Here is a 12,249-nt window from a genome sequence, read left to right as displayed (position 1 = left end):
TAAAATTAAGTGGCTGCAAGGCTACATCTCCAGTGACCTGCTAGAGCAGACCTTGTATTTTGAAACAGGTTTGGAAGTGGCTCACATGCACTGGTAGACACACAAGTGTATCTCCAGCATTCAGCGTCAAGGTTTTTCCAGCCTCCTTTCCGGTTTCACTGATGCTTGCCTTTTGGCCATTCGTTCATAATCACACCTTCTTTCTATTCCTAAACAATGTCAAGATAATTTAATAAACTACAAAAAAAAAAAAAATCTGTTACAAAGCTGGCAGGGGAGGTGGGAAGCCTAATTTCTCTGTAGGTCTTAGCGCTACGTGGCCACGTGACTTTCTGTAATCCTGATCTAGAGATATATTAGTACAGAACAACAGATTTGTTTTATTCTGGGGCCTACTTCCCACCTACAGTAACATTAATTCATTTTAAGGAGTTTGGCTAAATATAGGACATTAGGATAATAACACTTGCATTTAAGTGCACTCCTCTAGCAGCTCCGAAAATAGATGTCTGGGAATTTTTGAAGACTCGGGAAACATTCCTTGTTCCTGTTCCTTCTTGCTTTACTCGCCAGTTCCTATTAACATTTTTAAAACTTGTGTATTTGAAAGCTTTTTGAGAAAAACTCAAAAAATTCCTTCAGTTTTTACACTGCCCATCCCTATCCTCAATTTTGAAGCTTTATAACAAAACGTGTCTACATAAATCAGCTGTAGCTTCATGAAGATACAGCAATAGTTTCCAAATGTTGAAAGATACTTGCTTTATTATGTCAAGCCATTTGCGTGTGGAGTCATTATTGCAATTCTAACTTACCATGCATCACAAACTAAGACCAAGATACAAAGACAAGGCTACAATTAAGTGTTAACCAGCCACGTGGTGGGAAGAACACATTTGCCCCCTACAAGTTAGCCTATCTTTTCCAATGACCAAGTCCTGTTGGGAGTTCAACTGTCTAAATAGAAGTAAGCTTTACAAGGTCAAAACTGAACTCAAATGCAGAATCTACTTGTCTCTCCCTACTTTTCTTCTCAGTGGCATGATTCTTGGCTTAATATTTAGATAGTTGGGAAATAAAGAAATATCTATGAAAAAATACAGTGATTTCCCATCAAGCCAGTGATTTCTGTTGTTCTGGAAAGCCAAGTATTGCAAGTGGAAAGAGGAGGATGTTGAGAAGGCTCAGGAGCACATGGAGCCAGGCTCTGCACAGTTTCATGGCATAAACCACATCAGACTGACCCAGACACGGTGGTTGTAAACTCTTGGGCTCTGGTGCAGACCTAACACAATCATCTGGCTCAGAATCAACTCAAATTTCCTAAATATTTTTAAGCAGCAGGTCCTTACAAACATATTCTATAGCTTCCAAGCATTCAACCAGGGACAAAGCAAGACCACTGAAATAGAACCATAACGTGCATGCTCTACTTACCAGTGGCTTAGAAAGAAAATGGTTGCGATTCTAGGATTATGCTTATTAAATCAGACTCTTTCATAATTCCATAATTGTTCATGTTAACTACATCACAGCCTTTGGCAAATATCCACGGCAAAGTTCAGAGAAATCTTTTAAAAAAGGAAAAACAGTTGAATTCTCCATTTGAAGACTGATGTAGATGGAGTTTTAGCTGAATATACAATTAAGAAAAAGCTGGCCCCTCTGCATTTATAGCCTTTTTTTTAAATAAAAAAAATTTTTTGAAGATGTCATTTTAGAAAGAGAGAGAGAGAGGACACAGGAGTGGGAGGGCCAGAGCGAGAAGGAGAGAGAATCTCAAGCAGACTCTGAGATGAGAGTGCCTGAAATCATGACCTGAGCCAAAATCAAGAGTCAGACACTTAAACAACTGGGCCACCTCGGTACGCCTGTTTCCTTGCTTAATAAATAAACAAAAGCCAAACATCCGATTTCATCAGCTTCTTAACTAGTTATCACTTTCCAAAATGAAGATTTTGACACACTCCATTTTACTTGCTGAATGTTTTCCCAACCCCAAAGACAAAAAGTCTGCTTGCAAAAACGAATTCTCCTTTCTATTCTCTGCCTCCTTAGACTTCCACCCTAACAAAAAAGTAAATAAATAAAATAAAGGTTGTTTCTTCTTAGAGACAGAAGCTGATTTAAGGAGCTAGATCCTTAACAGATCACTATAGAATTGAGACATGAACAAAGGCTTTGCTTAGGTCTCCCTATAGTTAACTGGGGATGATGATGCCTTTTCCTTTCAATTTGTTTCTTTCAACACCACAAGCACTGGAATATAAGCTTTATTTTCCTGGGGTTTTTTTTTTTTTTTTTTTTCCAGTAAGGGTGAAATACACGCCACTAAATTAGAATCTCCCCTCTCTCACTAATAAGAAAACCAGGAAGTTGGATTGAAAGTGTTCAGTTTGTCCTTGATCTCTTGGAAGAACTCCCAGTCTTTAAATTCACACTGCAGCTGTTGACTGAAAATTATACAGAAAGATTAATACGTTCTCAAACTAATTTTCTGTCAGGCAAGTTGAGTGCTAAAGGCTTACAAAATACTTATGTCTAAATAAAGGCAATACCCTGTTACATCCATAGGAAACTAACACAAATAATTTGAGTGTAGAAAATAAAGCTCAATTTTATTTTAACCCAGTACTAAATGACAAGAGTGTCCTGTGATGACCGAATGCTTGGACAATGTAGGGTGTCCACCATCACTGAGCCAAAATACAATCACATGCTTCAGAGTCAGAGGCCGACTCCTCAAAGCAAGCCAGCTTTCCCAGCAGAGAGGGGAACAGGATGCTGGTGGCTTCTATCAACACCCAGATGGCAAATGAGAAAGAGTGAAATTTATAGCCATAAATCTTTCAGGAACAAAGTAAATCTGTAATTTATTCATAATTTAAGAATAAATACAGAGGGACCCCTGGGTGGCTCTGTGGTTGAGCGTCTGCCTTCAACTCAGGGCCTGATCCCGGGATCTAGGATCGAGTCCCACATTGGGCTCCTTGCAAGAAGCCTGCTTCTTCCTCTGCCTGGGTCTCTCTCTCTCTGCCTCTCATGAATAAATAAAATCTTAAAAAAAAAAAAAAAAAAAAAAAAAAAACCTTTTTAAATCTTAAAAAAAAAAAATCTTAAAAACGAGGATAATACAGTATTGTGGTGCATGAAAAAAAACAACCGAACTAGTAGTCAGATCTGAATTCTAGTATAGCTCCTTCTAACATCAGGCTTGCCCCTCTACTATTGAAGAGAGTTGCTTTGATGAAACTCAGCTGTCTTTCAGCTGTGAAATGAGTATTTTAGATTTGAGGAAGGGAAATCTACTTTATTACAATTATATTTTAATGTCCATTATCTATTTAGTCTTAATACACAATTGTTTAAATATGATGATATTGATGCTTAAAACTTCTTAGAATCGGGTTTGGATGAAAATCCCCACACATCTAGCCATAATCGAGATAAAAGTGAATTTAGGTCAAGACATGCCAACCAGTCCAAGACAGAAAGCAATGTCAGTATGATACCTGGAACTTCCAGTTCCATAATGTAATTTGATACTGCTAAAATGCAACTTCCTCTTGAAAATTTTAAAAAATTTCTTACTAAAATGTAAGAAATTTTTGTGGTTGTTAAAAAATTAAAGGACTTCAAAATACTAGAAATTCCCCAATACGCAAATATTTGACTAACCTGAAACCACATATAAGCTACTGTTACATTTTACTCAAAATGATTGTGTGCAATTCAGATCTTGATATGTCAATCCTGATGGTGGTACATACGACCAATTTAGATTTACACTGGGCTTGTGTGAAATTAAATATGGCAGCAATAGTTAGGATGACCACTGATATATATTAAAAAAAAAAAAAAGCTACAGCTGATTTATGTAGACATGTTTTGTTATAAAGCCAAAATTTTCAATGGACTCCTTCATGCAAGGATACCACATAGCACATGTAGAAGTAAATGCAGTCGTAGCATTAACTGCAAAGTATGTTCCTTGTCATATTCATAACAGCCAATTTATTATACCTTTTCCCAGTGGGTTCACTAAAAAGCAAAGGTTAAAAAAATCCGTCAATAAAAGACTTAAGAAATTATAGGAGAATGCTGTATTTTGTAGGCAAGACATAACGTCAATAAAAGTGTGCAATGTAAAATTTTTTTTTCATCGAGAATTTTCTATTATACTATAAATAAACTTTATCACTATACTTGTCCTTTAAGAACGCCATTTCTAAAGGAGAGTAAGTTATTTCAGGAATTTCTCCTTTGATTAGATAAATACAATGCGACAAGGGCAATTCTGAGGCATTTGTCTCTCAAAAAAATTTTTTTTAAGTTTGATTAATACATTCTTTAGTGTTCACATTTGCACAGTAGAAACAAATTTTTAATAGAACATATTACTGAAATGTTTAAATTCGGCTAAAGCTCTTAGGAGGCGTTTTGTAGCATCCTACACACTAGATTCCATAACTCAGTTTAATCTTCAGACACCCACTTGTCCCAAAGTCAGTGGCACAAAAAATTCTATTTATCAAAACTGAAGTTCCTGTTTAAAGCTCCATCTTGGATACCATTTATTTAAGTCCCACATGAACTGCTATATTTGGCTTTTACTGAAATGACCAGTAAACTTCAGTTTCACTCGGATTTTAGGGAACTTCAACATTTTTGGTATGCCAAAGAGCTTCAGTTTGACCTTGCAATGTGAATGCTCTGTATACCACAGCAGTGGCTTCCAGGGAGCTGCTGAGCAGCTGTCACGTTTCCCAGCAGAACAGGGTGTAGCATTCTTTTTGCTCACCGTGTTTATTTAATGGCACACTCTCTTGGGGCACGCAGTTTGCTGAAGACTTCGACCATCATCATTCACTGCTGTGTGCCCTTTACTGTAGTCTACAGTAAATAAATGATTTTTTACCCACTTTAGTCTCTTAACAATAAAGAAAAACACAGCTACTTTAATCTATTTGGGTCAAATTAATTTTATTATGCTCCATGATGAATTGCCACCAGTGCAACATCCTACCACTATACATTTCAAAAAAAAATTCACATACTAAACAAAATTTCAGTTGATAAATGGAAATGAATGATTGAAAAGTCTTTATGAATCTCACGCATACAATATGTGGCTAGCTGAAATTGTCTATCACGTAGCATTTAGATATAAAAAGCCTCATGCTAGTTTGTTAAATGCGAAGGCTACCGGACAATCATTTAGCTGCAGTATACACAGGAGGCTTTCAGACAATGCGCAGATACAGTGCTGCCCACAGTGCAAGGTGGTGGAAGGCTGAAACATGCAACCGTTACATCTACAGTGGATTTAATCTTCATGCCTGGACTCAACTCCACTGCTGCTGTGTTTCAACCAATAGTAATTTAGACTTTGTGCAACAATAACAGAAAGCCTTTTTTTTTCTTGAAGAATAAATTCAATTACCTTTAGCAAATTTTATACCCATCTTACATGTTGAAAATTGTGTTTCCAACTCAAAGAATTGATATCCTTTCCTTGGAGCAGCTCCTGATAAATATTTATCACACCGAAGTTAGCTGGAAAACCTTGAATTCCTTGGCCAAAAGTTAAGAGAGATCTTAAATTGGCATACCTTAAGGACCTTTCTAGAATATTTAAAATGTTTTTCATAATGTCAAAAAAAGGGAGGATGTTTAATATTTACTTAAAATAATTATAATGTTCTATTTACCATTTGCACAAATTCCTAACTCTATTGGTTAGTAGTTGTCCAGCCTCATCCACACCAGACTCAGCGTCACTGAGTTCAAGCCACAATAAAAATGAGAGTAAGCAGAAAAAGGTTTCTAGCAGCAGAGGGCACTGTTTTTGCAAGAAACAAAAAGTCTAGAATCTTTCCCATGTGTTTAAATTACTCTTGCAAGAAAGGTAACATTCTTTGAATAACTTAACTATCTTACTGTACCACTTACTGCTTTCAGGCAACAAAACCTTTTAAATTATTTCTTATGATAACTAGATGCATGATCACTAGAGATTATGTGATAACTGGTTAAAATTCAAGCCATATCTTGCAGGTCCAGCCTGTCAAGATCATGCCAATACTAGATTTTGGTCGGTACAATTCTAGAGAGCTTAATTTTTAGTTGGATATTGTGATTATAGTATTGAAATACATTTGGAACTACATTCTGTGTATGACTCAATGTGAGAAAAATACGTGTCTGTATTTAAATCAGATCATTTCTCTACCTAAAATTTAAAGTAGGTAGGTCTGGTAATTAGCACTATAAATATGAAAACAACCATCTTTAGGCAGATTAGTGTATTGTAGAGAGGCAAGGAAACCCTAACTTTAACACATCATTTAGTATACATAACAAATGTGCAGGTTGTAAAGTTTTATTAAAAAAAAAAGAATCTATCATTCAGTTATGTATTTCAAGAAATATGACACTGGGACCACCAATCTTTTAAGAAAAATGTAACCCTTCACCTGACATTTGACAAAAACCTTGAGAAATTATTTTTAAAAAATTAAATAGGTTCAGCATTACAGTGTTTACCTTTGCCAGCTAGATTCTATTTGTATGGCTGGTATTTCTGAATACCTCAATCCATACACATTACACAATAAAAATAATTCCACATCATTTTTATAATGTTCTGATTTTTATAGTATATTTAACTAGATACTGAAGTAACCATAATGTATAGCCTCCTTCAGTTCATGTAGAATATTACCCCAAAAGTCCCCCAAACTGCAAAAACTTAATTGTTTAAGAGTAATACCAAAAATATCTTTAAATTTTTGCTAAAAAGAGCCTGCCACATTTGCTATAGCATAAAAATAATCTCAGTCAAGTAAAGGTATGCAAGGTCTCCTTATGATTCCAGCCTCCAAATACCACTTCTGTACAAGAACAGGCAATATTGTTGTAAGAGGTGTGTCACTAATTTTCCCGACTAGTGTCTCTGTAGTGACATAATGTAGAGCATACTGCTACAACTTAAAAAACTCCATCAGTGTAGTGATGTCTAGAGAACTGTGCAATGTGTCAGCTTCAACATTCATGTAGCATGGTGTTCAAAATGAAGGGGCTAAATAAACTAAGGTCTGTATCACTTAAAAAAGAATGTAGTGCTATACTAGATTTTAATAAGAAAATTTAGGTACAGAAAAAGTAGGGTATGAAAATAGTGTTTTCCTTCTGGCATTATAACTAAATTACATTAAGGTTTTTGTCAGTCTCACGTATAATATTTAAACTCCCCTGCTGATGGAATGAAAAATATTCACAAATTAAGTGAGCATCCTGGTGTAAACTTGCACACAATAACAGGGAGTAGCTTTGTAGAGGATTTTGACAAACCTTTACAGATTAAATGAGGTATTGCACAGATTAATAAAAAAAAGCAAAAAAGGCAACAAAAATATACAGCAAATTGGTAGAACATTTACATGATAATTTTACAGAACCCATAGACAGAAAGTAGTGTTTAGTATTTCACCTTAAAAATATATATATATAATATATAGATCAGTCTTCCCATTCATCATCATCCTCAAAATCTTCTTCATCATCTTCATCCTCATCTTCATCTAGAAGAAAATCATCAAGATAAATAATCTAAACATATATATATATAAATAAAATAACATTACATGATTCTTGGATGATTTCTCCAATTATTTAATTTCTGAAATAAAGCCATTCGATTTCTGGAGGAATCTGGTTACTAGGACAACTTAAGATGAAACAAATAAAATACACCTAAACAGTATTATGGTCAGTTGAAGATTACAATAGGAGTTAGAAGACTTGGATTCTAATTCCTTAGTAAATATGTAACAAATTTCAACCAGTGCTTCTTATGTGTAAACCCACATTTAGGTTGGCCTCTGAATTTTCACATATCTCAAATAAGAAATGCCCCTTTAATAACTACCTTTAAAGAAAATTTGTAAAAAATAAACCTGACAAGATTGTTCAGCTACCAGTTCCTGCTATAATTCCAGGAATAGGCAGGAAACTCACTGACACTAAGCCACTAAGGAAACACAGCAGGCAGTTCAAAAGCCAGCCTCTCTTCCTACCCTCCCTCCTATTCTCTCCTGAACCCAACGACATTGGTCTTTCCAGGTCACCAATGACCTACTGTTGCTAAAGCTAAAGCTCAATTTCCTGTTCTCATTATCTTGACCGATCACACACATTTGACTCAGATCGTCACTCCATCCTCGTTCCAACACTTCATGTATCTTCTAAGACAATACACTCTCCAGCCTTCAGACCTTATTACACCTTCTTTCCCCTTTTACATCCACTTCTTTAATGATCCCAGCCAGTTCTGTAACTTTAAATACCTCACCTATTTTAACAGCAGGTAAATTTATATTAACAGTCCAGACCTTGCCCTTCGATTCCAGGCTCATAACCAAATGCCTGTACAACATCTACATTTGAATTTTTAGTAAGTATCTCAAATTCAATATTAAAAAAAAAAAAAAAACAACCTCCTGATATTTCCTCTCAAACCTTCACTCCTTTCATGCTCATGTCAAAAATCTTGGGGAGTTATCCTTCACTCCTTTTTTCCAAACCTCACTTCCAATCCATCAGCAAACCCAAAGATCTCCAGATTCAAAATATTTCAAGCATCCAACCCCTGCTCACTGGTGCTACCAATCTGATTCAAACCTCTACTGTCTCTTTCCTGGCTCGTTGCCATTCTTCTGCTAAGGACCTTTCAGTGGCCTCCCATGACACTCATGGCCTCCAAAGCCTCACTACTGGCTTCCTACTACCTCTCACACTTCATTACTTTACTGTTCTTTCCCTCCCTTCCTTACTCAGCCATACTGACCTTACTAATGTTCCTAAACCTTAGGGACTTTGCACTTGCTGTTCTTTCCACCTGAATGAACATGTTTTCTACATGGTTTACTCCCTGAACTCCTTCTGGTCTTCTTGCAAATGTCCCATCAGTTATTAGGCCTCATCCTATTTCAAAATGAACTTCCCTCACACATCTTAGAAGTCCCTATATCTCCCTTTTCTGCTTAATTTTTGTCCTCAGTACATAATCATCACTTACCATGTATTTTTCTAACTTAATTTTACTGTTTGTCTCTCACTGGAATGCATGCTCTATGAAGGCCAGGATTTTTGTTTTTTGTTTTTTTAATTCCACGATAAATATTTGTGGAATGAACTAGCCTATTCTATCTTTATTACATAGTATGAGAAGAAAGAGGTCTATTTAAGGAAAACAAATATTGGTAACAGATCCTAGATATCCACATCCTTACAGAGAAACAAAGAGAAGAAAAATGACATTTACTGAGCACCTACTATGTGCTATGTAATCTGCTGGTTACTTACATATTATTTTATTCTTCATATCAATCATGATTCATGAATTCTCTCCATACAACATGTAAGAAAACTGAGGTCCACAGAAAGTAAATAATAGATTAATATGAATAAAGAACTAATTCTGGTCCATCATGCTGGGTAAGCTCTTTAGTAAACCTCAAGTATTACATCAGCAAGACCCACTGCTTTCTCTTTTGAAAGGAATATTCACTTATATGGTGGTGCACATATGCTTAATACTGGCCTCAGAATAGGGACTAGTTTATTCAAATAAACTTTTTAAGAAATCCCAAAAAAGAAGACACAAAAAACTTTAAGATTCGTTAGCAAATCCCAGAAAACCAGTTTCTCAGCCCTGACTCTCACAAATTATGGGAACTTGAATTTCTCATGTCACAAGAATGTCACAGGAATGAAATCCAGAATCTCAAGCCTCGTTTAGAAGTTTGCCAGGCATTTTATTAGTATTTCTGATATAGGAGATGAAATTGCCATTTTTCTTAAGTCGTTCTTCCAATTTATGGTTATGGCTATGGTGTCCTGGAACTCATTAGGCTTCAGATAGATTAGTCACAGTGGCAACAACTTTTAAAAATTTGCCCTAAAATCCACATCAGTGTTACTCAAAAGCAGGGAAAAAGCTAACAGACTATAACAACAACAACAACAATAAATAGAAAATAGAACTTCAAATATTAAAATTAAATATACATATACACATGAAAATATACCTGAAGAATGAATGGCTTTGCTCCTTTTCTGCATTACTTCCATTAATGCACCCACAATTCCTGAAGTGGGTGCAGGTGTTGGTGGTGTAGATTCTTGGCCATCAGATACCTTGGGGAAAAAAAGTTAGCAAAATTTAAAAATAAATTCTTAGCAAAAAATTTTTGTCTCCAAAGTCTTACTTTTTTAGAATCACTTCCTATTAAAAAAAAAAAAAGAGCAAATAAGCAAATGACAGGATTAACTAAGTTAAGAAGAAATAAATTGCTGTCTTAAAATAATTATTCAAGGTATATTTCATTCTCCTTAATGTATAAAGCCACCAACATATTTTATAATTTAGAATAACAAACCTTTCCCTAAATAATACTTGCCCTTACAGCTGGATTATTTCTGTTCATTTTCATTTTAGTACACAAAGCCTTAGCTGATGAAACTTTAAAACTATTATCAAGGAATATCATTTTATAAAACTATGATACCCAGATTCCTGGAGTTGTTAGGTGAGAAGGACACTTAAGATGTCTAAGAGCAACTGAAGAGACTTCTGCTCTCCTAGGAAAACTCAGCTTTACTCACAAGCTTTATAACTTTATATACTTACATTCATACCTCATATGATATTAATATGTAACATTACACACACATATGTGTGTGTGTGTCTGTGTATGTGTATATATAAGCTTTAACTCAAAATAAACTTTCCTTCTCATAGCACAGAACTTCTCTTCAAAGAGGTCAGTTAGGTTAGGTAGCTTTCAAAATGTACCTACCTCACAAGGCTTGAACCAACTATCCCTAACTAAAGTACTTCTATCTAGTATAAACTACATTCAAGGGGGAAAAAAATATCAACCTCAAGGGGTCTCATTAAAATCTAATTTCTGTAAATAATATTCTCTGATCTTAACTCTCATTTAAAAAGAGAGAATACAGGACTCTGTAGAGATTCAGGAAAAAAAATTTCAGAAGTACTGCTCTAAGTGTACTTTAACTAAACTGAGCAATAATTTATACAAAATACTTATTTTGTTTATTTTGTCTCTGGAATTATATTACTTATATAAAGGTAGAATACTGGTATAATTAAAAATGAATAATAAATATAAATAATAAATATAAATATAAATAATAGTGAAAGGGAATATAAGGGAAGGGAGAAGAAATGTGTGGGAAATATCAGAAAGGGAGACAGAACATAAAGACTCCTAACTCTGGGAAACGAACTAGGGGTGGTGGAAGGGGAGGAGGGCGGGGGATGGGGGTGAGTGGGTGACAGGCACTGAGGGGGACACTTGACGGGATAAGCACTGGGTGTTATTCTGTATGTTGGTAAATTGAACACCAATAAAAATTATTTTATTAAAAAAATGAAATCATACAGTTGTTTCAATTCTAAATCATTTTCAAAAGAAAAAGAATTTTCTTAGGGCAAACTTTTTATTTTGGTCTTTACAACTTTTCTAATACTACTACTTGTCTTTCTGGACTTACAGATCTTTTTCTTTTAAAAATATTCAAAGTAATTCTCCATAAGATACTGACTCATTCATTAGTATTTAGGTGTTGGCCTCATGTCAGCAGAAGGCCATCAAAGGAGTGCGGCAGCCATAGGCAGAAAGACGCCCTTGAAGAAGCTGGCAATACCAAGCATGGCATGGGTAGCACGGTAGGAGCACAACACTACCATAAATACGTCTTCTAAAGCACTGACTTGGACACAGTGCTGTTTAGGTACTGTGAACATGGAATTCAAAATATATGTAAGTGAATACCTATACACTTTCTGTCAGCTCTTTAAGTAAATCTGATCTTATGCTAGTCATTTTCATCACTGAATAAATGATTTATATAGACAGTTTAAAGAAACACAGAGAAATTTCAACCACAGAATGGTTTCTTAAAAAATGAAATAAAATTATGGTCTCAGATCACATATATAATATGCTAATAATTTACTGACTTATGCCCTTTAGGATATTACTCTGCAGCTAATTTTTTTAAAAAGTGATTATTTAGGGTAAGGATGGCCTATGCTTAGAATGGAACACATTTTTCTCTCTAAAAAATGTAGAGATCTACTTACAAGGTGTTTTGGGCAGGGAGAGAGTGGGATGGGATGGGATGGGATGGGAAGAAGTAATGACAGGGAAAATTAAT

General features: G+C 35.1%; 1 protein-coding gene across 3 annotated transcripts in view; it reads right to left on the bottom strand.

The window, feature by feature from the left end:
- Positions 1-4,962: 4,962 nt before the first annotated feature.
- WASL (WASP like actin nucleation promoting factor) overlaps positions 4,963-12,249 on the bottom strand; it is a 72,903-nt gene continuing 65,616 nt past the window's right edge. For all 3 annotated transcript variants that reach the window (XM_038556644.1, XM_038556646.1, XM_038556647.1), the window contains exons 10-11: positions 10,092-10,200; positions 4,963-7,583 (exon numbers count right to left, since the gene is read on the bottom strand). In XM_038556644.1, the coding sequence (XP_038412572.1) occupies positions 7,522-7,583; positions 10,092-10,200 (171 nt within the window). In that variant the 3' untranslated portion in view covers positions 4,963-7,521. The remainder of the gene's footprint in view (positions 7,584-10,091; positions 10,201-12,249) is intronic.

This window comes from Canis lupus, chromosome 14 (genome assembly GCF_011100685.1).
Source record: "Canis lupus familiaris isolate Mischka breed German Shepherd chromosome 14, alternate assembly UU_Cfam_GSD_1.0, whole genome shotgun sequence".
Taxonomy (NCBI): Eukaryota; Metazoa; Chordata; class Mammalia; order Carnivora; family Canidae; genus Canis; species Canis lupus.
The sequence above is the reverse complement of the archived record's forward strand: the minus strand, read 5'-3'. Positions and strand labels throughout refer to the sequence as shown.